Genomic DNA, 24,507 nt, shown 5'->3' on the forward strand with positions numbered 1-24,507 from the left:
TTTCAGAAGAAGATTGTGGGGAGAATCCATGAATTTGATTAAAGTTCTGGATGGAATTGCAGAGGAAGGAGTTATGACAATCAAATGAAAGGGGAAAGGTTTTTTTCTAATTTTTTTTAAAGATTTTATTTTTAAGTTATCTCTACGCCCAATGTGGGGCTTGAACTTACAACCCCAGGGAAAATTTTTAAAAAATAATAATAAAGTTGGAAAATAGTTCAAATTATGCCTTGAGAGTATTATGTAGTCCCCATGAGAACTCGTCCCCTGAAAATATTACTGTCGTGCCAGACAGACCATGGGAATCTGTCACGGGGTGGGGTGGGCACAGCTCAGGAGACTGTGTCCAGTGCAAGTGGGCTGGCCAGTTCTCAGCCTCAAGCTCCAGGCCATGAAAAAGTATGTGACCTGGGTGGGTGTGGAGAGAGTTCTCCCCAGGGTTCTTCCCCACCCACCACAACATGGAGAATGGCCGAGCTGGGGGAAGAGAGGCCAGGATCAAAGGGAGCCTTAGAACCCCCAGTGGGCCAGATCCAGTGCGGTGAGTGCAAGGCAAGCAGGCCAGCCCCTGGGAGGCGGGCAGGGAAAGAAGCTTCATGTACCCTTTGCTCATTTGAGCCGCAGACTGTCACTGTGCACAGGTGCTCAGGAAGTCTCATTAGTATTATGACATAATCTATTAAAGTTGTTTTGATAATAAAGCAGTATCTCAGGACCATATCATTACTGCTTTCCCTACCCACAAGTCACCAAGATGAAAGCATAAACAATAAACAGTTGCCTGCAGGAGATTGCAGAGAACGGACACGGTGACAAATGTTCTCTTTTACACTCTGTATTGTCCCTGTCATTACTTCCCACCAGTACTCAGAACACACACGTGTACTGCCGTCCCCTCCCCCACCAGCTCCGAGGCGCTCTGGAAGGTGCTTCCTTTCTTCCTCTGCAAAACAAAGTGGTTGCACTCAGTGGTTCTTAGAGTCCTTTCTAGTCTTGCAGGACTGTTCTCCTGTGCTTTCTCTACAGTGATGTCCTCCTTAAGGAAGAATATCTGTGTGTACATCTGTCTGTCTGCCTGCCTGTTCATCTAAGGGAGGCAGGCAGATGGACATGACTTGCTTCAGCTGTGGGTTAGTAACTTCAGAAGACAGTTGAACCTTGAACCACGCTGGTTTGAACTGCGTGGGTCCACTTACAGGTGGATTTTTATGTATAAATACAGTACTGTAAAATGTATTTTCTCTTAGGATTTTCTCAATGGCACTTTTTTTTTGCCAGCTTACTTGACTATAAGAGTACAACATATAATACATATAACATACAAAATACATGTTAATGGGCTGTTTATGTGATCGGTAGTAGTTAGGCTTTTGGAGTTAAGTTTTTGGAGAGTCAAAAGTTATACACAGATTTTTGACCACACCGGGGGATGGTGCCCCTAGCCCTCCCATTGTTCAAGGGCCAACTGTACCTTATATAGAAGAATCTGGACCATTCAGATTCTCTGGACATCTTCTTCTCATGCCCCTCTGGTTTTGAACAACAGAGAGTCTACCACTCATAACTTTCCCACCATCGGGAAGGAGAGGGAGGTGATGAGAGCTAACAAGCCAGTCTAATTCCTTGCTTACAGCCTTGGTTTGACAAGTAAGGGCACTTAACCTAATGAGGTTTCAAGATTATTGGTGGATATCTGTTACCTGTTTGATTCCTGCCCCCAGTTAACATGGGTAAGTGAGTCACCTGTGTTTGTAGATGGCTTTACAGTGTTGTTTGTTATCCCTTCTAAAAATATTTCAGGTGATGTATTGATAGCGTTCACCTTGTTATACTGAGGACACTGAGGCACTGGGAGATTAGATTAACTCTCTGACCTCCCCTAGCCAAGCAGTGACAGCACTAGAATTACAGCCACAGTTGCTAAAACTCCCCAGGAGCGTGGTCTCCTGAGAGTGGGTTCGGCACGATGTTCACCACATCCTAGGGTAGGGAGCATGACTCGGGAGGCCGGCACAGCACAGCAACAAAACCACTGCAGAAGTCGCCGTGTGCTGCTTGTCCACGTATCAGGCACCATGGGGAGGCTCTGTGACTCTATTACTTGGAATTGTCACAGCATCTCCACAAGGCATGTAGCCAATGGCCCCGTTGGCTGGTGAGGAACGGAAACTCAAGAGTGACTTGTCCAGGGTTAGACAGCTGGTGACCGTGAGTCCCTGACCCTGGAGGCCACTGTTGGTGATGCGGAGGCTTGCAGGTCCTGGGCCCAGCTGGGTCCCGCCGTTTCAGGAGACCAGCGGCTAGTATGCCCCCTTAGTACTGCCATTGCTCCATCGATCCCCTCGGAACACCCGCGTCTGCTCCCTTGGGAGCTGTCCTGAAATAGATCTGTATCCTCAGCTCTTTGACCGCTAGAGCTGGCCGTGTCACACGGTGAGCTCACCCGAGGGGCAGAGCATCTGGGTCCTGGTGCTTCGCTAAGCAGGCCTCCCCGGAAGGCAGCTGGTACCCTCCCCCAGGAGCCGGTCCTGATGCCACCTGATGCCACCGCTTTGCCAGAGATGCGAAGCCAAGCTCTCTTGGCCAGGCTGACACCACTGGCCTCATGGGTGGGTGCGGCGAGAGCCATTTGCTGTGACTTGGATCTGAGGTTCCTCACACCAGGCTCTCAAAGAGGGAGCTACCCATCAAAGGCAGTCACTCCTGTAAGAGGAACTGCTTTGCAAAAGTGATTATAAATGCAACACCTTTCTTCAGAGGAATGTAGCTTTACCAACACCATCTCATTAACATTCATGTTATTAGGGTCCTTTTCTTTATCTGCATCCACAGGCTCTCGGTCCCAGTCCCCAATCTGCATTCTAATGCCCTGCTCCGTCCAGCTGGCCTCCCCTCCATCTCTTGGCTCTGTGTCCATCCGTAGGGGAAGGGCAGAGTGGGGGCTGGGCTCATCTCAGAAGATCAGGCACAAACCCCGTGGCTCACCACCCAGAGCATGAAGCAGCAAGCCAGCAGGCAGGCCGTGGCCGTGCAGGAGGGCTGGCAAAGAAGTGGATGCTCCAGCCACCCTCAATCATCACGCCCCCCACCCCGGTATTTTACTCTTGAGTCTGCAGGGCCCCCGAAGCATCTGAATCCTCTGCTTCTGAAAACAGGGAACCAGACACTGCACCCCAGAAGAGCACACTAGGAAAGAAGCAGCAGGTGCCGCGGGTGGGGTCGCACGCAGCCCCCTCCGCGGCCGCGCTCACAGCCACGACATAGTCAGGGGCTTTCCCTCGAGTCCAGGAGGCTTGGGTGTCCTCTCTCTGTCCCCATCCAGCCACCTGCTCTGTTCCCCCCTGTTGTCAGCAGGCAAGGTAGGACCAAAGGCTGAGTGCGACAGGAGGGCAAGTTACCTGGTTAATGCCATCTGGGCATCACGCCACGATTGCTTTGTTGACGTGAATGTAGATACGTGGGTGTGTCATGGAGACTTGGTCGCGTGCCCGCCACCACCGCCACCGGCCTGGTGGTGACAGCAGGAGCCGGGACGCTGTGTTATGATTCATGGAGTTAGACCGGGAGTTCTGTGATCTCGGGGCCACCGAGTCCTATGCTCCCATCCTTTATCAGGGACCGGAAGGACCAAATTAAAGTGAGGAACTAGGTTCCCTAGAAACTCAACTCCGCCCTGAAGGTTAAACTGGGTGACCGCGGGTCAAATTCTGCCCTTTGTGCGCTTACCCACGCATACACTGTATTTAGTTTCTTCAGAAAAGCATATATATAAATACAGTACCAGGAAACCATGCCAGATGTTTTGTACTAAGTGGTGCATGAGGTCCAGTGCACCGTGGACCCAGTGCCCTCGAGTCACATGGATCAGGTAATAGAAAGTTAATTACTGTCATTGCATATATACTGTAAGCTGGGTGTAAATGCAGAACAGTAGTTCTAGAACTCCAGAAGTTTGTTTCTGGCAAATTTTGGTTTTGTAAATGTTTTGTCTGAATGACCAATATTTTTCAGTGACTTTCAGAATTTAGATAATTTTAACCAAGTAGCAATAGTAATAGTTAACGTTTACTGAGCACTTACTATATCTTGGGCACTGTGCCCAGGGCTTTAATTATACACCTGAGCTCATGAAAATAATAAAATAATAGGTAAATAATAAAACAGTGAGTAATAATTTGTTTTCCCCCTCTGGTTGCGCTTTCAACGAGAAGACTGTCATTCCAAATTTAAGAGCATTAAAGTAGTTTTGACTATTACAGAAAAGTTCCCTAACAAATCATGGAACGTCTCTTCTGGCTAATAATTTACCTCCTCCACCTAGATACAAGGATGATGTGAAAGACAACTGTCCTCTAATTCAGTTTAACTTCACCTGTAATCCTAACCATTCTTCATATCTGATGATTCACTAATATTTACAAACTATCATTTAAATAGGGAGAGGCGCTTCAGCCTAGATTTGGACGAGCCGTATCTTAGATTTCTTGTACAGCTCATGGAGGCATTAACTATAATCACAAATCCTACCAAAACTCACAAAGTGCCATTGGGGCATCAATTAAAGAACCCTAATCACTGAGTTACCCAAATCATTCCTGAGTCAGCATTGCCCAGATGGAAAACCTGGAGGTCATTAACCAAAACTAAATATCATCCAGTAAGGAAAAGAAGAGTCCCAAACCTAGGAAATCCTGGGGCTGCTTTCAGTAGATTTCTGTTTACTTGAATGTGGTTCTCTGGGTCAGCAGAAGAAGAGGGGGCATGTGGAGGAAAATAGACCCCATCTCATCAGAGGTCATGGACTGTGGAAGCTAAAAGTGTTTTTGGAGACAGTACTGCCCACCCCTCATGTTACAGATGAGGAAGCACAATCCCAGAATAGGTGGCGAGGTGGAGTGGGAGGAGCAGTGCGAGCCTGTCGCTCTTGTCCACACCTCACGCCCCCACAATTCCTGTATGAGATTATACCAAACACATCACTTAAAGAATCAGAAATTCAGGACCCAAATGACCCCTGTCTGTGGCATTACCGCTGTATGATGTGAGGCAGCCGAACGTGGTGATTCTTTTCTCCTTTCCACCCTCTGAGAAAGACTCAGGAATAATGTTCTTCCTGGCCATTTACCTAAAATGACAGGTGAACTAGATGAATTTTTACAGAAGGGATGAAGAAAAGCGAAAGTCGTCCCAAGTTTAAGTCCATTTGCCTCTAGTGATTAGTAACTCGGGCTGCACCATAGACTCACCTGGGGAGCTTTTGAAATTACATATGCCTGGGCTGTGCCCCAGGCAAATTAAATAAGAATCTCTCAGGGGCGGGGAGCCCTGTATCGGTATTTTTAAAGTGATCCCAGTGTTCAGCCAATTTTGGAAACCACTGTTGGAGAATGATCACCATCAACCCCCAGGGTAAGGTGATGGTGATTAACCTTTTTCCTTCTTCTGCTCATTTGGATGCGTGGGAGCACTCCCACCTGCTGGTCACCCTCCCACAAGTGCAGGTAGCCTTGCTACTCAGTGTGGTCCATGGGCCAGCAGCACTGGAATCCTCAAGAATGTGTTAGATACGCTGACTCTGGGGCCTCGCCCTGGACCTGTATTTGGCCTAGATCCCGGGTTCTGTGTACGCAGAGCAAAGTTTGATGCGTATGCACCGTAGGACCAGGGCTCACCAGGACTGTTATCCTGGGACTCTATCACAGTTCACTTTTAGACAGCTCTGACTGCATATGCATGCGTACCTCCTGCAGGAGGGTGGGTATGTTTCCGCATCTCAGTGCTCAAGAGGGCGGAGCTGCTTTGTGGCTGGAGATAGAACCACCTTCCCTCATTTCCTTGCAGGCTTCCGAAAGTGATCTGGGTGACCTGACCATGTGGGACAGGTCGGGAAGGAGGTAGAGACGTCACTGGCATATGAGGAGGTCTTTTGTTGTCCAGCAGCCTCTTTGGATATGGGCAACTGGGTCTTTTCCATGCCATCGACTCTCAAAGACCTGCCGGAAAATCCCGCATGAGTGAGACTTACGTAGAATTAATATGCCCCAGCCTCTAAGAGGATGAATGGACTTGGTGCTATTTTAAGCGCAGGTTTTCTGGCCAGAATAAGCTCATTCTAAAGCAAGAGGAACAATTTGCTGCCACACAGAGTTAATCCCTAATACTCGGCAGCGCGGTCCCACCTTGCAGAAACCGTAGGCGTGTAGAGTCCTTGCTGTTTGACCATTCATGGACCTGCAGGTCCTTACAGGGGAGCAAAGCCCTTACTGCCCTGTCTCTCTCCATAGCCACAGCCTGAGAGACGCGCGCGGACAAAGAAAATGTAACGACCACATGAGTGCTAGGGTAGAACATACTGCCTCCTAGGAGGAGGTACTTTATAAACCTGTATACGTGTGTTAATTTGGGAGGCTTACAAAGAATGTCAGCTGCCCTATATAGTGGTTGTGGGATTTCCCTGGAGCGGGTTCTTGGGTTCCACCCCTGCTTCTTGTGCATCTGGAGACGTGTTTCCCACGTCGGGTTGCTCACAATCCCTGGAAATACAACAGACATCCTGGGCAGCAGTCTCTAAGCCCAGAGTCATTTGTTACACAGAGAAATTCAAACTGACACGGCCAGCATGTGCTTAAGTCCTGCTGTTGCCTTGTCAGACCGGTGTCAACATGTGAGTGGCGGCCGGGTGACTGAATGAGAAGCAGAAAGTGACCAGAGGAACCAGGTGGGAAAGGAAGTCAAGACGGGCCAGGCCGAGAGATGAGGGCACCCCGAGGGGAGGACGCATGTGGGGTGCCATACCTGCCGAGGGTGCGTGAGACTGGCACGGAAAAGGGGACCCGGGAAAGGCACATAGGAGGGGAGAGTCAAATTATCAGGCCTCCCTAGGAAAAGGGGACCCGGGAAAGGCACATAGGAGGGGAGAGTCAAATTATCAGGCCTCCCTGGGAACTTAGGCAAGCCAACACCTTGTGTTTATTTCGTTGATCACAACCAAATGACTGGCTCGCGAGGAAAAGCCCTCCGCTGAGTTTGTTCGGCCCCAAGGACAAAAACATCATCAGCATCGTTCTTTTCTGACGTCACCTCAGAAGTCAGGCCACATCCCTCGTGCTGCCTGCTGTCAGCGTACGGTCCAAGCACAAGCCCAGCCAGACTCGCAAGGGGAGCAGACTCCCGCTCTTGAGAAGGGAGATACTGAAGGACCAGGGAGGAGTGTAGAGCAGACGCTGGGTTTCATCCTCGCAGTGCTCTCCCCACTTCTGTGTTTCAGTCTCTGATTAGAGATGAATTAATAGATTGGGGCTGCAGCGGAGCCTCTCCTTCCTAACCAGGCGTTTTTGGAGACTGACACACCGTGCCTTCCCATCGGTACTCACTGTGCCTGAGTCCCAGGGGCTGAGCCCCTCACCCTTGGCCTTGGCAAGAAGCACAAGTCCATACCCCTCACAGCAGCAGGATGCGGCAGCCACAGTCAGCACATTGGCTCATTAGTGAAGATGAGCTCTAGACTCTCAACCCGGTTGACTCACCATGAAATCTCCTTTGCGTGAAAGGGAGGGAGTGAGCGAGCAAGGGTGAGGACATTTTGGTCTTTGTAGCAATCTTTCGTGATGCCTCCTCAAGGTACTTTGACGATGTTGGCTAAGCAGAAGTGTGTTGTGCCGGTGTGTAAGGGCATGCCCATGTTATATTTCTATGTAATTCGCCTCACAGGAGATAGCCACTCATGTTCAGGGACGGGAAAAGGAAAATGGAAAAACACTTTGCATACAAGTCATGGACCTCTTATGAAGCAGGTCTCTCGAAGGCATCTGTACACAGTGCCTGGGTCCCAAAATAGCATCCCATGGACCATGACCTTCAGTATCTTTGACAGCATTTGGTTGGACAGATGTTGTAGTTGGAGTTTTTCGGGTGCATTCATAAGCATCTTAGCTTGACTCTCTTCTCTGAACGTGATATGCCCTTCAAGTCTTCTGGTAATGTCGATGTTAATTATTTCCCGTGGTAATTTTAAAAGGCCTTAGTGGGAAAATGAAAATTTAGCTCTGACTTTAACAAAATTCTAAACAATGAAAGAATAAATACACTGGCTGGCTAGGCATGGTATTGATTTACCCAAGGGAAAGTTGGATAAGCCTAAAGCTTGAAACGCTGAAGAAGCTGGGGTGGAGCAGAGCTGAGTGTAAAAGAGAACCTATAAAGACATCTTAAGCCATAAGCCTTCCAGGTGCTTTCATTACACAGCGAAGAGAAGTCACTGAAAACCTACTTTCTCCCAATAAAAAGGACGGTGCTGTTTCTCATGAGGATAGCAAGCCAAGAACTAGGCTTGCCCCAGGGTTCTGTTTTCACCCCTTCGTTCTCACTCTGCACGAGTTCTGATTTCCGTCATTCATCCTCTGCTTCCAGTGCCCTGCTGCCTCCCAAATCTTGATCTTGATATCAAACTTCTCTGATTCTAGCTGCTACTGGAAAGTTCCATGCAGTTGGTCCACAGGCAGCAGTAAAACTAAGCACCCAGGCCCCCTTCACGTACTACCTGTCTGAGTGGATGGGGACACCACCCGAGACAAAAAGCTGGAAGTCATCCTCAACCCCTCCTCTTCCCATACCGCCCCATCTCAGTACCCCATTTCTGATCAGCGAGGAAATCCTGTATTCTCCCTTAGCAGCATCTCTGGAATTCTGCCCTCTTTATTGGTTGGGACGGGTTGTCACCACAGCTAGTAAAAGCACAGAAGGGATTAAGAGATTCTCAAAGTTCTCCCTATAATGACTCCACTCATTCATCTTCCAGGCACTCCCTTGAGTGGGAGGGGATGGGGTAGAATTAGGACACTGCGGTTGCACGTTACCCCCAGTGCGCTGCAGGAGTGTGTGAACGTGGTTGTGTTGTGTCTTACGGCAGAAAAAATGGACACACCTGGTGGTCTTAAGGGTGAGATCCGACCTCCACACTGTGTCCCTTACTTTTTCTCCAGCTTCTATGATGCTCTTGTTCACGCACTGCATTCCAGCCATTGGATCCCACGTGAATGTTGTTTCACTTCTTTGAAGGTGGAATCGAATATTCCTTCATTGTAATCCACTGTAGCAGATGCTGAGATTCAACCTGTCACTGCTGAATCTTACTCTCCCCAGTTGTTCAACTACCTGTCTCTCCCGTAGTAAGCTCCAGATGCCTCAAGGAGAGAGAACATTCTCAGAGCCCAGTCTCATACTAAAGATGCTGCTCAACAAATGGGTGTTGAATACATGAACTCTCAGGAATAGCTTTTATACATCGACACTCTCTCAATATAAAAAAATCTCAAGAGTTCTTTACAAACTGGTGGAGTACAAGAGGGAGGTGGGAGAGCGGTCTCGATACTTGGGCTCTCCGTTACAATCCTTTTGGTCAGGTTAGACCCCTACTCTACTCTTTTTTTTTTTTTTTTTTATTCAAACATTTTTAATCCAGAAGACAGTCATTTTTGGTGAGGCACGAACACATGTGGTCACAATGCATTTTTTACTCTGGTTGTAACACCTAAATGAACTAAGAAAATAAGAGCTTATAATCCTAGGTTTCTCTGCAGCTTATTATTTAATCTGACTCAGTCCTCACAATCATGTATTGAGGTTTCCATTATGATCCTTGCTTCAAATAGTTTACCAAGGGTTAAGGAGGTCAAGTGGCTTGACCATAGGTACTTGGAGTTGGCCAAGTTGAGCCAAGACTCAAACCCAGACCTTGTGTTGGTGACTGTGATGTTCTTTCCACTACAGAGAATATAAAGCATCCCAAATTTCCCAAGACCTCATTCAGAGAAGAAAGCATCAAAATAGATGAGCCAATGCAGATCAAGTGCTGTCAAGAAAGGCTTCTTGCCTTTCTTCCTTAATATAAAATGTCTCCCATATTCTTAATGTATCCCCTTTCTGAGTTTTCCTCTGCCATTTGGATTTTGGTTACAGTACTGTACACTGGAAGGCCTAAACCAGAATCTGATCTTCAGAAGACTGAGCTTCAGGGTAAGGGTATTTATAGAACAATTGAACTGTCATAATTTCCCTGAGCACTGCCAACAAGTAATTTCCAAAGTTGGTAAACGATCTCACACCTGAGAGTAGAAGGTAGGAAGCAAAATGAGACAGTAAAATTAAACTCGAACTCATAAAGAATTAGCTGCACTGGAGGAGAGATCTTCATTTGGCAAAATATCAACCAAAGTTTAGGACTACTGTAGAAGATGAGATGAATAAATAGAGTTGCTAAAAACAATATCAGATGTTTAATGGATTTGCATTTTAAACATGGCTAATATGAAATAGCCCGTAAGGCATTTTTTTTTCAAACTTGCCATCTATTTTTAGTAGGGAATAATTTTTTAAAAACCAGCCTCATTTGTTTAAAAAAAAAAAAAAAAGATACTTAATCATTTCTTGCCTAAACGTGATTAAGAGAGGAAATTACACTAGTTATCTGCTTCCATTCACTTAGTATAAATCCCAAAGGCCATGGAGGTAGCTAAATAAACAAATGGAGAAAGGCTCCTGAGTGAGGTATCGTATTTATTTGTCTGATGTAAATGGAGTTGTCATTCCTAAGCCAATCAAACCATGCATTTTTTATGAGAGGTTGCAACTTGCAGAGATGGAAATGTTAGACGCTAATTAACAAACGTGGCTGGCAGAGCCACTCAAACAACTCAGGACTCTGACGCTAAGCTAGGGAAGGATCAGTAGAATACAAAATTCAGTGGGGCTTTTCCGTGGATTTGATGAGACGCCGGTACCCTGTCAGAAGGTTCAAGAGAAGATACAGCTGGCTTAAGTTTTCCAAGTTAGTTTTGAACCAGAGGTTTTAAAGATTTGCTTGATAGAAGGGTATTCTTGTGGTGGCTTTAGTTTGCCTTGAAGTTGAAAGGGAACCTGAGATTATGGGATAAGGCATCGCTAATCTTAACAGCGTTGAAGCCGCAGAGAGTGGGCGCGGGGAGCCCCGTGCTGCACGCGGAACACCCATAAACTCCACGGTTGGTATGGGGAGGGGTTTTGCTTTGTGTCATCAAGTTCACATTTAATTGAGCTCATACAGCTTGTAAATATTGCAGATGAATTACTGGAAATCTCTCCAAATCTTACAAAGGGAAGAGCCTACATCAATTGAACACTGGGAGCTTCTCATGAGTCCATTGAAAAGGACATAATGCAGTTTCATTGCCATGCAGTAGACAAGGTTGCAGCCTATAAAGTTGTCAGTATTCAACTATTTATGATCTACAAAATGGCAATTGCACACAATTCAACCTAATAACATATAGGTGTTCCTAGGTAACAAATATACAGTGGTTATACTGGCAAAGGAAATACTGTCTCTTTATGCCTGAGGAGGGGTGCTGTGCCTTTTTGTGGATAAGCATGTGGATGAAGTTCCAGTAAGAGGGAGTTGTCCAGTTTGACTAGAGTTGAAGAGAAATGTTGAGCAATCATGAGAAATAAGCCTGAAAAGGTAATTTGGGGTCAAAGCATGGAGTTGTTTGAAAGGCCACGGAGCTGGAATTTAATTTGGCAGATCATGGAAAGTTTTTGGGCAAGAGACAGAAATTACTAGACCAGAGTTTTAGGCAAATTAAAAAGGCAGTGGTGTATGGGACACTTGGAAGGCAAGGACCAGAAGAGGTGAGGGGGTCATTTCAGGAGTCTGAGGGAGCAGGAACCAAGAGCTAACAAGGTGGCAGCAGGGGAAATAGTGAGGAGTAAAGAAAAACAAATTGCAGGGAAATGAGATCTACACGGAGAATTCCTAGGGGAAGAAAACTCAGCAAATGTAGGGCCAAGCCAGAGCGGCAGTCAGGTGAGGGTCTGGGGAAACACACCCAGCAGCTGTCTCATCCAGCATGCAAGCTTCCAGTGGCTGACCGAAACTCAAGTGCAGTCCAGCAGGTTGCGCCGTCCAAAGGGTATTTCCTGCGGGGACGCCGCAGGGGTGTGGCCGAAAGCACCTGAGTGAGAGGATTCTGGGAAGCAGTACCAGGGATTGCCAGTAACAGGGTCGAGCCCTGGGAAGGAGGCGAGCCCCCTGCTTGGCCAGGACTCCGGGCTGGGTTCACAGGGAGTGAACAGTCACAGAAGGGCCAGGTCAACAAGCAGGGTCCCCATGCAGAGTGAAGGCCAGCTGGAGAGGCACAGTGACCCAGGCACAAACACAGGGCTCAGCTCATCTCCATTCACAGGGTGGGGAGAACAAGGTAGTGGTGAACGACCTGAAAACAGGACTGTTGGAGAAAGGAGCTACCGTGAGCCTGGCAGGCTGGGTTCTCCTTTATCCCAAGGCTGTGTGAGAGCTGAGCCCAAAGATGGCCATTACCGGCAAAGGCTAATGTCAGAAGGACAATTTATTTTTAAACCAGACTCATTTGTCTTAATGAGATTATGCTAAGTTTGTGGCATGTGGAGTCATAGTATTGGAAATATAAATGAACTACCCAGGTCATTAAACCACTCCTTAATGGCCAGGCCAGGCATTATTATTTCAGTGTGTATTTTGCACGGCTCAATTAAGCAGCATGTCTTTTAGCATCTGGGTAACATCTGGAAGAATGACTCTTGGAGCATCCATCATTGGTTTTGGAAGACAATTCCACAATCAAAAAGAAATCATGATTAGAAAGGATATCTGTATATTTCCCATTTAGTAATAAGGGCAAATTATTACCTTTCTCTTAATTTTGGCTCATTAATCAGTAGTGATTGTGATCTCCCAGCTGTCATACGAAAGCCTCGTGTGGTCTTCTGCGGTACTTGGGGCGGTCCCCGCAGCACTGTAATCCTACAAGCCTTTCCTTACAGTGAGTCTGCCCGTTTGTCTTCATTTCTAGAACTGTTTTATGCCCTCCGGTTTTTTTGTCATTAAAATATATAGATCTCAAGATTCTAGACAAAGCAAGGTGCAGTCTTACAATTTTAACTAGTTATGCTTTGCTTTTCACCAAATTTATTTGGGAGCTCAAATGCTTGGATAAATTGCTTCTTATATCCCAAAGATGCAGTGACTGAGGAGGGGAGGCCTGAGCTGTCATCAAAGAAAGGGCTTTCTATTCACAATAATGTTGCTAAACACAATAGCAGAGCCCTTCTACAGAAATAACAGCTAATGAGGTACCAACTTTGACTGGAGGGTTACAGAGAGACAGAGATTAACCTTTCTAAGTAATATACTATAGTTCCAAGAAAAGTCAAACTAAGAACAGAGTAACATCCTTCTTGAATAGCCAGGCTCCGGAAAGCGGAAAGTGACACACTCCCACTTTGTTGTAACAATTCTGTTTCATTCACATCCCATGCCTCCTCCTTTGAGCCTATTCATTTTTCTTGTAATTTTAAGAGCACATAAAGCAAAATGGAAGCTTGTGTTACTATTTAGTATGAAAACACAGAACCTAATCACAGCTGATGAGTATAATAAATGCCGGGCCCTGGCTTCTCGTGAGTGTACATGGTGTATGTGCAGAAGGTAACATAGGCTGAGTGACTAGGACACCGGGTTACAGGTGGGGTTGTGGAATGTTACTCGACAGCCAATTAGAGTAATCTGTCAGAAATGATGACTTAATCACCATAACAGATTCCAAATTCCCTCCTAGAATTCCACCCAGAGTAATCTAATTTTCCCGCCATATTTTATTTTACTTATTTTATTTAAAAAAAAAATATTTTCCAGGACTGAATGGTTATGCTGCTTGTTTTCCCCCCTCTGGTATCGCACATGATTGTACTAGAAATGTAAATAGATAGTGTCATTACCCTGCAGCCCGATGGGCCGAAAGCAGATATATAATTTGGGTTCTGTAGGTTTTTCTCCTGGATTTGGGAGTTGAATGAAACTCGCTGCATACCTCCCAGGTGAGCAAGAAAAGCTATTCCTTCCAGTATGTTATCCTGGCTTTTGAAGGGACCTTTTCTCCCCACCTCAGGGAAACCTTTATGCTAGCTAAAATAATAATGATAGTAATGACTTTATTCAGCACTCTGCACTTCACGTGTATCAGTCAGTGGCTATCAGGAAGAAATAGTTCTTTCCACTCTGAGTTTTCTCCCCGAGTTGTGATTTGCTTTGGGAAGAGAAAAGGTGACTTTTATTTCTTTATTGTCATCATGTTCAAAGCCACTCTTTTCCTTGGCTTAGATCACTTCTATAAAAATTTAGGTTAGCAAATACTGGTTGCCAAGTTTTTGTGTTAACTCCGTTGGTGGCCATACACAAAAGCAATTTGGAATAGCCCTGGGATTCAAAGTGTAGATGAATCCCATGCACTGTGCTTCCACCAAGGAATCCCGTCTTGAGAGGGCAGCTCCGCACTCCATTTTCTGCAGACTTTCCAAAGCCGTATTCAAATAGACGGGCATCATTCAATCCAGTCACTTAACAGGAAACCCACTGCCAGGGCTTTCTGGTGTGAATGATGCTTAGCCAACAAAAAGTGGTCCACACTGATTGATTATTTATAGATTCCAGCGTACTTTACTGTACCACCAGTTTGGGAGGAAACCACAAAATGTAGGATCAGTGAATGTCAGGGATTCAAAATTATTTTCCTGAGAATAGGTGATAGTAAAGGTTGGTCTTCATCAGTCCACTTCTCAATATAGGTGGGGAACATTTCAGATAGCTTGGTCATGAAACACATCTTAGGGACTGATTCCATCGTGTGTGTCTTGTTTAGGAGGGCCTGATGAAGGGACTGTGGGAGAATCAGCACTGAACCTCTGCATTAGGACGTACAGCTCCTTCACAGTCAAATGGCTCCTTGGCTGGGGCAGTACTTTCCATACATGGCTCTAAGGCTGTGGGTTTTTTCTTTCCATCATTACAGCCATTTGAGTTTTCTTTCCTACCTTTTCCATGGAGGAAACACAGTAATTCCTGTTCTGAGGCTAACTTACAATGTTTCTTACGTGCGTGTGCAATACACACGCTTGTATACATCCATACATATGCACACTGCACACGCTCGTATATGAGTCTAAGAGGGAAGAAACCTACAGTTAGATAATCTTTATGTTTAGTGTAGAAGAGGGAAGTTATGGTAATTTTGCTGGTTCTTAGAAACCCCAGATTCACCTGCAGCACAACTCTGTGGATATATGCTAGGGGCAGTACAGAGGAGTGTTGGGGACGGAAGCTCCAGCCTGGGACAGTCCTGAGTCTCAATCCCTGTTCCACCGCTGACTTGCTCTCGGGCTTGACCAGGTTACATATCCCTCGCTCTCTCGCTCCCCAACCCTCCTTGGCTCCCCATTTATACCTCTCTCAGGGTTGTTGGAACAGTTTAGACACATAAAGAGCCTACAACAGTGTTTGGCACAGGAAAAACGAGAAGGAAGGATTTCCTCTGTTTTTCACACACAAAAAAAAGAAACAAAAAACTCACAAAAATTGGGGGCACCTGAGTGGCTCAGTCGGTTAAGTGTCTGCCTTCAGCTCAGATCATGATCCCGGGGTCCTGGGATCGAGCCCCACATCGGGCTCCCTGCTCAGTGGGGAGCCTGCTTCTCCCTCTCCCTCTGCCTTCTCCCCGCCCCCCCCATTTGTGCTCTCTCGCTCTCTCTGAAAATAAATAAAATCTTTTAAAAAATATCTCACAAAAATTGCCTGAATTCTCTACTTCACCTACCAGGTGTAGCTATGGGCTGGTTGTAGCTGATGCAGCGCACGGATTTGGGTCTTCCGACTCCTTGCAGAGGTGCCATTCTGTTAAAGGTATCTTCGCAAGTTGACCATACTAAAGTCCTTGGTAAGGCTGCGTCAACATTCCAGAAGCCACCTTGGTCTCTCTCCACCCTCCCTGACGCTGAGCCTAGTAGAACCGTGACCAAAAATGCCGCAGTCACCTACCTGGAGAGCCAGGCCGGCCGACGTGGCTTCGGGTGCCTCGCCGTAACGGCAGACCCCCCGGTAATACGGACTTTGATCTGCGGGCATGGCACGTTCCAGTGGAAGGCAAATCTTTTGAAACTCCTTTTTGCCACTTCTACCACCTTTTTTGAGAAAAATGCAGGAAGTACAGGTGCTTTGGGTATTTCACGGTGTCCTGTACAGTGAGGCTGGAGGTGGTCTGCACGAGCTGTATGTGCATCATCACAGAGGGAAAGAAAAGTTCCCATTGGTCTTGAAGGGCTGGAGTCCTGTCATTTTCTCACTTGGTGCATGGCTCTCGTGTGAAGTCACGTCTTTCCACCCCCCTTCTCTCCCTTTAAATATTTTATGGGCAGTGAGCTTATAATATGTACCATCACGGCTGTTCCCTCAGGGGTCAAGACAGGTTTAATAATGAGATGCAGAAGAGTGACTGTAAAACCCACTTCAGGTTAAGAAATGGCATGTTTTATTGAATCTCGTGTTAAAGGTGGTTAACTCATCAATGGGTGATGGCTGGGGTTAAACAAGTTTCAACACGAGTTCTCCTCGGTGTGAGAAACCAGCCTGTCTCCTTCCCCCAGGCCCTCCAGCTCCCAGACGAGGCCGGGGTTAACACTGGCTGTCGAAACTCAGAGGTTCCCCCTCATTCACCACAGGACCGGGGCGGAGAGGTTTGGCGAAATCCCGCCAGACTTCAGGTATAATGGGGACTCCAGAGAGCACAGCTCGTGAAAGCCGCTGCTCTGTGGGCCAGCCCATCCCTGTCGCTGTGACGTAACAGGACCCGTGATGCGGGCGGGGCTCTGCACAGCTCCCTGTATGTGCGGTGACCCCCACGGACTTGGCGTGACGGCTCTGCTCCAGTGTTCCGTCCTCCTGTTCATTTTCACGAGCTGCAGCCGGGCGCTTCTGTGATGCGCCGAAGGTCAATGCATTCAGGAGTGAGGAGCGTCGGGTCCTATCAGACCTGCCATTCTGAAGACCAGGGGTTGGGGGGCGACAAGGGGAGGGAAGGCCAAGGGCCGCTCACTCGGGAGGCGCTGGGAGAAAGGGGGAGAGAGGGGGAGGCTCTATACTGGAAGGCTGGCGTGCCCCGACGCCCACCAACAGCTTCCCATGAGAGTGCCCACGTCGGGACGGCAGCCTGCGTGGTGTCGTTGTTGATGCCATGCTCAGATCTGGTGCAAGATTCAGCCCTTAACCTCAAGAAGCCGCAACTCACTGGAAGCCTGATCAGGTCCCCAAGAAATGGACCTCAGTGAACTGCAGTAACTGTCCTCTTCTCTGGGAGTTTCCACCTTCTGTACGTGGGATGGAACACTTACTACACAGATGTCACCGAAATTAAACTGATTTCTAAGGAACATGCTCGGTTCCAGTCATCCCCCCCACACCCTCCTCCCACCAGGAGGGAAGTAGCTCTTAAAATTTTCCCTTTTTGTTAGATTTCCTCTGTTTTTAAAAAACAAACAGGGCTAGAGACCAAGAAGTTAACCAGTACCTTAATGTGTAACTGGAGGCAAAATGTTGTTCTACAATAAAATGAAAAATTCATGTGCAAAGAAATCTTCGAGGAAATAGATTTAGAAGGCTTTCTTCATAGAAATGCAAACTTGATGAAATGTGTTAAGTCAAATTTACTGCCATGAACAGGATCCGTTTCCAAAACGATTGATCTTGGCATGTCCCCAGGACAAGCATTCTGCCAACAGGGAATCCCATGGTCTTGCTTTGCTCCAAGGACAAGCTGACTTGAACACTAGTAATAGACTGGGCACTCCGGTTTCATCGTGCCTCGGGAAAACCGCCCTGTGGGTGTCACAGGCTGGTGTGCGTACAATTCCTAGACTCCTCCAACAGAGGTGCCATTGGACAGATCATGACAATACAGACCCCTGAAGATTTTTTTCCAGACACTGCCCACTCTGTATGCTTATGGAGATGCAGATTCAACTTCATTAGCATGTGTCTCTTAGGAGACTTCTTGCAAAAATTCTTGAAGATTGTCCTCCCCTAGGGAACCACCCTCAAGCATGACTCTGAGATTGCCTTAGGACTGGTGAGGCATTAGGGGATTGGAAGCATGACTGCCAAATTCCCTGGCCCTTCGTCCAGTCTGCTACTGTCAGCTGGGACCTCCAGGTGCAGAACACAGGCTCCAGGCCCCACCCCCTGCCCATCCCCCAAAGGCGGGGGGGGGAGGGGGTGTGGGGGCAGCCATTTTCCCCCCCTCGCAACTGACATAGTCTAGAGAAGCAGTGGTTTGGACACCCTGGGTTTCATCTTTCGTTCTTGACGACGTGGTGAGGGTAGGGTTGCTGGCCACCAGTCTGGTTCCAAGTTTTAATTCAAGCTTGAGTAGACTTGCATTGTTTTCATCTTACTTGAAATTCTCCACTCCCTGAGCATATCCCTCACTCTTAGCCTGGTTATGCTGCTTTAGGTATTTCGTATTCGGTGAATGAGCTTCTTTAGTGACTTCTGTTGCTTCCTCTCTTAGTTAGAAGGTCGTCACATCATTCTCTTGTAGCAACATGGCTGGTTTTCTCTTATTCTGTGCCTCAGAGTGTGTTCTCTACTCTGAAGCGTCCTTCCTCTGGGTCCTGGTGAGCGTTAGGATTCCTTCAGGACTGAATTCAAACTCTGCTCTGGCTCAGACCCCTTCTCTGGCTCGCCTCCCTGTGTCTGCGTCCAGCATCTGAGTCCCCACACTGCGTGTCTCAGCGTGCGTGTGCCACCAACGTGGCTGTCGCCACCGCTGTATTACAAGCTCCAGTGGGACCAGACTCTTCCGTCCGTGAGTTCGCAGCATCTCACTAACATGGCATCTGGTAAACGAAGAAATAAGTGAACAAACGCGTAGTGCTCGTCTGACTGTCAAATCTTTGAAATCACTTCCTGTCGTAGGAAAGGAATCCCTTTATTACACCTTGAAACTTCCCACTAAATGCCGGCTCCTTTCCGTCACTTTCTCGCTCCACTCAACAAATCTCCCAAACTTCTTTGGAATAATGAAATTTTGAGGAAGTGAAACAACATCACGAAAACAACTCCTCCAAACCATTTTTTTTGTCTTCCTTGATGTTTATATCCCATATGTATAACTCAAATGCACTGTTCATGATAATGAGCCATTCTTAATACAGTACGGATTGAACACCCCTCTCCAAGAAGGTCACAGTGCTGTGCACACATGATCCCCATAGTCTTCATGACATACCTGAAGGAGGGTGACCGCCCATTCAGAATTCACCGCACTCCAACAATCCAACTATGTGAAGTTGACTTTCTCTCCCTCGGGGCCAGGGGAGGACCAGAGCAAAGTTCAAGTCTGCAGTGGCAATGGCCATGTTCTTACTACTGATCTTACATTCCAGAGCCTTCAGGGCAGTCTCAGGTCAGAAACGGAGCTGAGTCTCTCGGCAGCTGCAGGAAAACCAAGAGTCAAGTCTTGGAGTAATACTCATCATAAAGTGCGTAGATGAAGTGTTCAGGGAGGTCAAGGAAGGGAAGGTGACTTCCGCCTGGTGGGGTACGGCAGCGCCTTCAGTGGGTGGGGCCTGCGGTCCTTCATTGTAGGCTGGTGCGTCCAAGTCCCATGTTGGACATTTAGTAGAGAAGCAGTGTGATCTGGGGGTAATCGGCCCTGAATGAAATGGAGAGAGCTTAGATGTTTGATCCCAACTCTGTCGTTAGTCAGCTGTGTGTGAAGTCACGGTTCCCTTCAGACGTATAAATGAAGAGCATTGGGCTGAATGCTCGCCAGGCCCTTGACAGCTTTAGAGCAGAACGATTTCTGTTCTTGCAGAAGCTCCCAGAACTGCTGCCCCAGACCTCCGTGCACATCAGAGGTCCGGCTGAATGCCCATAGCACTCTGTCTAGGCCCCTTTTCTGATGTTTGCCACCATTTGTTCTTCTTTCTCTTTGTGCACATCAGCTGCCATGATGGATGGGAAGCTCGCTGAGGGCGAGAGTCCTCTTCATTCATTTTTGTGTCCTGTACATAGTGTAGGTACACTCACCTCCTGTCTCCTTGCCTCAACCTGTGACTCTCATCTGAGCCTTTTCAGCACGTTGGCCTGTTGTCTTTGCCCTCATCCTCTGCCCCAGACTCCACTGAGCGAATCTTCTTGAGATAGTCGTGTGCAGTTCTCGTATCTCCTGCTGCTCTCCTCCCTATTACTCCCCAGCTTCTGCGGTGTGGCATTCTGGCCCCACCGCCCCACAGAAGCTGCTTTTGATCAGTTCCCAGAAGAAGATCATATTGTCATATCCAAAAGGATACTTGGGCATTTCCATTGTAGCATGCTCTGACCATCACCTTGTTCTGAAAGCTCTCCCGCGGGGCTCCTGCGGAACCAGTTATTCCTGCTCAAACCCTCTTCGCTTCCTCTTTCTTGATATTCTCTATGGTTCTCTTGATAGTCCTTGGCTCTTGGCTCTTTTCACTGTACGTTCCCTCCTGGACAGTTTCACCCATGCCCATGGCCCCAGAGCCGTCACTACAGCCTGGGTGCTCTGTGGCACCCAACTTCTCTCCAGCCCCAGTCACATCGAGTGTGGCGTGTCCGGACCTGCACTAATCAGTCTCCCCCAAAACTACTTTTCTCATGTTTCCCCTCTTTGGGCCATGCTCCCGTGATGGTTCTCATTCCCCCTCATCCCCACAACCAGCCAGTTGCCTCTGAGGTTTAGACCATCAATTTCACACGGATGTCCGCAGTAGCCTCTTAGCTGCCCCCCCCCAACCCTGTCCCAATTTATCCACCACATCGTAGCCAGAAAGGACTTTTCTGGAATTTAGATTTGATCTTGTTGCCCTTGCTACCTGAATCTTCTATGCCTGACTTGACTTTTAGACACAATTTCAGTTCCTTAGTACACAGGATCCTCTGAGACCCAGGTGCCAACTGCCTTTGCATCTCCTTCTTGCGCCCTTCCCCACACACATATTGGCCTCCTTGCTAGGAGGAAGTATGCTTTTTCTCACCATTGTGCCTTGCACAGGATATTCTCTTGGTTTCAGATGCCATTTCCCCCTCTTCTGTGAGCAAGTCCAACTTGACCTTTAGGACTCGAATCACATATCCCCTTTGCTAAGAAGCCTTCACTTTCCTCCCCAGGCAGAATGAAGTGCCTGCTCCCTTGAGCTCCTGCACCCCCTTGTTCTTCTGTCTAGCATAGCACTTCCCATGTTGCTCCTGGGGCTGTTGACACATCAGCCTCCCCCATACACACTGAGCACCCGAAGGGCCTGAAATTCTTTATTGGGCCTTGTTCCCCAGTTCCTAGCCTAGAGCCTGAGACACAGTGGGTACTTCACCCATCTTTGCTGAATGGATGGATAAAGCCATGCTAGAAGGGTAGCCACACAGGGACTCAGCCCATCTTCCCCAAGCATTAGCTGTAGGATAGAGCCCACCTTACCCAGCCCAAACCAGGACTTTTCCACATTTTACTTCTGTCTGCTTTTTAGGGATAAATTCCAGTCTTTTCTGAAAAGACTGCTCTACTTGCTGACCCCTGAACATTCCATTCTCATTCTAGTCTCTCCTCCACAAATTGAATAGGTTAATGGAGTGGGAATCCGAGTAGACCCCACATGTAAAGGCCTATGTTCTATGCATAAGAGCATCTTGCCTTTTAGAATAAACGAAGCAGCCCTGAATTATTTAGCCTCTCGTCCCCTGATAGTACTCCCTCTTTCCCATTCCCCTTGTGTTTTGAAGACCCTGCCAGGCATTAGCTACACATGGCCCTAACTGCCTGATGACAATTTTCCATCATTTAAGTGCCAGAGCCAAGTACCATTCCCCTTTCCTTTAAATTAGATAAAACCCAGAGCTGGGGCTTGCAAGTGATGGAAGTCCACTGGGGGAATTAAAGGTTCAGAGAGAACGGGACCCATTATAATAAAAGCATTTGCAAGGCCAGTGATTCCATCTACACTGTGGCTCTGAGGTTCCTTGGGGTATGATGAAATATAAAGCGAGAGGACCTTTGAAAGTGGTTGGAGGAATTTATTTTAATTGGAAATGGTGGTAGCGTTCTGCTTGGAGTAAACTCCGTGGATCGTGCACGGTGGTGAGATGGGCATTGTGTAAAGAGCCACAGAGCACCCAGGGGCACCACGATTCAGGACCTTGGCGCCACTCTGTCTCAGGTTCCTCCCACTCCTGCACACCTACCAAGCGAACCTGATCGTCAGATCCATGCCTCCTGCCCTCCCTCCCGCCTCCCCTCCCTCCTCCCCTCCCTCCTCCCCTCCCTCCTCCATCCCTTTAGTAGCTCTGCATTCCTCTGTCATACTTTGTATTTGAGAAAAATTATGTAATAGCGCCTAAATCAATCAACTGCTAGACCTTCAAATTACTCATAATTGTGAGGTCTAAGAAAAATCCCTGCAGCAGAGAGCATGGCCAGAAGAAAAACAAAGACAATCTGCATTTAAATGTGTAATATACTACAGAATACCAGTAGTTCATTTTTCCCAGCATGTCCTGTGCCCTGTTCACGGCACCCCCCTTATATGCCTTTGCTCATTTCATTCCTGCCGTGCAGGTGTTACCTCCGTTGCACAGATAAGGAAACTGAGGCTCAGAGAAGTTAGCACGCTTGCCCAAAATCATGTGGCAACAATGATGAATGGCAGAGCCAGAACTGCCTGTAAGATATGGGCAGAAACTATACTGAGTGGCAGAACCAGGTTTCAAACTCAGGTCCGACTACAAAGCCCAATCCTGTGTCGCAGGGCCCGGTGACTCAAAAGGGTTCTATTCCTGAACGTCACCAGAGGCTTGCATTTTCATGGGTTTACTTTTGACGGGGAGAGATCCTGTTATTACTGATGTGTCCTTATAACAGTTTGAGGACTCAAGTTTAATAGTGTGGGGTTTCTGAGACTGTTCATACAGTTGTTCAATCTGCCTTTACTTTCTCACTTTTGTATTTTTAGATGCATCATCCCATTCAGATGAAACCTGCAGATAGTGAAAAGTCAAACGGTAGGTGGTGACCAACTGTCTCATGTAATACTGTCTGTTTCTTTCAATGAAGGAGTCAGACCGGGGAGGGAGGAGCCGGCCCCACGTGCTTCCTGCTCTGGGAAAAGTGGGGGATACGTCTCTGGTGTAAAGATCTGTTGAAGACATTGCAAGAAATGGTTTTCTGTGTCCCTCTGTTCGGGGCTTGCTCTGTGTGGTAACTCTGTGGCCTTTGCCTCTTGTTGATCCCCTCCCACTGAGCAAGCATCCCAGGACACCTGATGGAGAGGAAGGACCTCAGGGTGTGCAAAGCGGATGAGCGGGAAAGGGCTCACCCACCAAAAATGCTGCTTGTCTTTTCTCCTCCTTTGGTGTGTTCATCTATGGCACTCTTCTCTAAGTTGTACCGATGCATCTGCATCCAAATTCATTCAGAATTTAGCCAGCTGATTACATAAACGGACGCTCAGTACTAAAATATGCATGGGATGATGTCTGTGAAATCATCGAGATTTACCTCTCCAAGATGCAGGAGGGCCGATAGCCACATTTCTCTCTCCTAACTTTCTGCTTCCCTTTACACCTGCCTTCTGTCCCCATTTTGTTCTTTGAATTCACTGAAATGTATGTTAAAAGAATCTTCTACCTTCTCAGACCTCAGCGCGTCTCCGTCCCCCAAGACTGACATAATCAGCACTGTTTGCTTCCACAGGCAGGTCTGCACCTCATTAATTAGTAATCAGGGCAGAAGCCATGCACTCAGAGATCTGCATATCTGCAAATGTAAATTATGATTGGGGTCTAAATCTCTCCACAAGGCATTTTTTGCTAATTGTAGTGCATCCCATTTTCTGGCTTCTTCACAGACTAGGAAGTTTTGAAGAAAATTCCAAGTCAGAGCGTGGTGCCACCAGCACCTGATTGATCCGTCAGGGAGTAGACTTGGGCACTTACCCCCTCTCCCCACCCATCTCCTCCACCACTGCACCCCTGTCTGAGAGTCTGTTCCCTTCTTCCCGTACCACACACCGCAAAGGCAGCATCCAGCATCAGAGGGTCCGAAACCTCGCCCTGCTTTCCTGCAGGACCCCGGTCAGGTGACTTCACCCCTTTATTCAGCAGTTACCCCATGATGACTTACTGTGGGAGGGGCCTGTTGCTAGGGGCTGGGCTTCGGCCCTGAGTCTGAAGCAGAATAAGGGAAAGGACTAAGAAAGACACTGCCCTGACCCCATGGAACTTACTGACGTTGAGTCTACTGATCTAACGGTCACTTAACAACCAAACTTGGATCTCCTCATTCATGAAATGGGAGTCATGGTCACTACCTCCATAGATAGGCTTTTTTTTTTTTTTTTTTTTTTTTTTTTTGACTCACATAAGATACAACAGTGCTTTGCAAACAATAGAGCACCACTTCTCTAAAATGTGGGTTATTGTTACCTCCCGGATTTTTCTCTGGCCTCATAGGGCTCTGCACTGAGAGTGTCTACAGGCGGAAGGCCAGGTGCCCATGCTGACTCCTGAGCCTTTTTGCTCCAGAAGTACACATTTACAGTCTGTTCTCTTCCTCATGGGAGAGAGGAGTTGTGTATTCGGGGGATGAACCCTGTCTGTGA

At 47.5% G+C, this 24,507-nt stretch overlaps 1 protein-coding gene across 13 annotated transcripts in view; it reads left to right on the forward strand.

The window, feature by feature from the left end:
• Positions 1–24,507, forward strand: part of CELF2 (CUGBP Elav-like family member 2) — an 806,829-nt gene that overhangs the window by 704,729 nt on the left and 77,593 nt on the right. For all 13 annotated transcript variants that reach the window (XM_036112685.2, XM_036112678.2, XM_036112681.2 and 10 more), the window contains one exon: positions 22,861–22,909. In XM_036112685.2, coding sequence (XP_035968578.1) covers positions 22,861–22,909 — 49 coding nt within the window. The remainder of the gene's footprint in view (positions 1–22,860; positions 22,910–24,507) is intronic.

This window comes from Halichoerus grypus, chromosome 6, assembly GCF_964656455.1.
Source record: "Halichoerus grypus chromosome 6, mHalGry1.hap1.1, whole genome shotgun sequence".
Lineage (NCBI taxonomy): Eukaryota > Metazoa > Chordata > Mammalia > Carnivora > Phocidae > Halichoerus > Halichoerus grypus.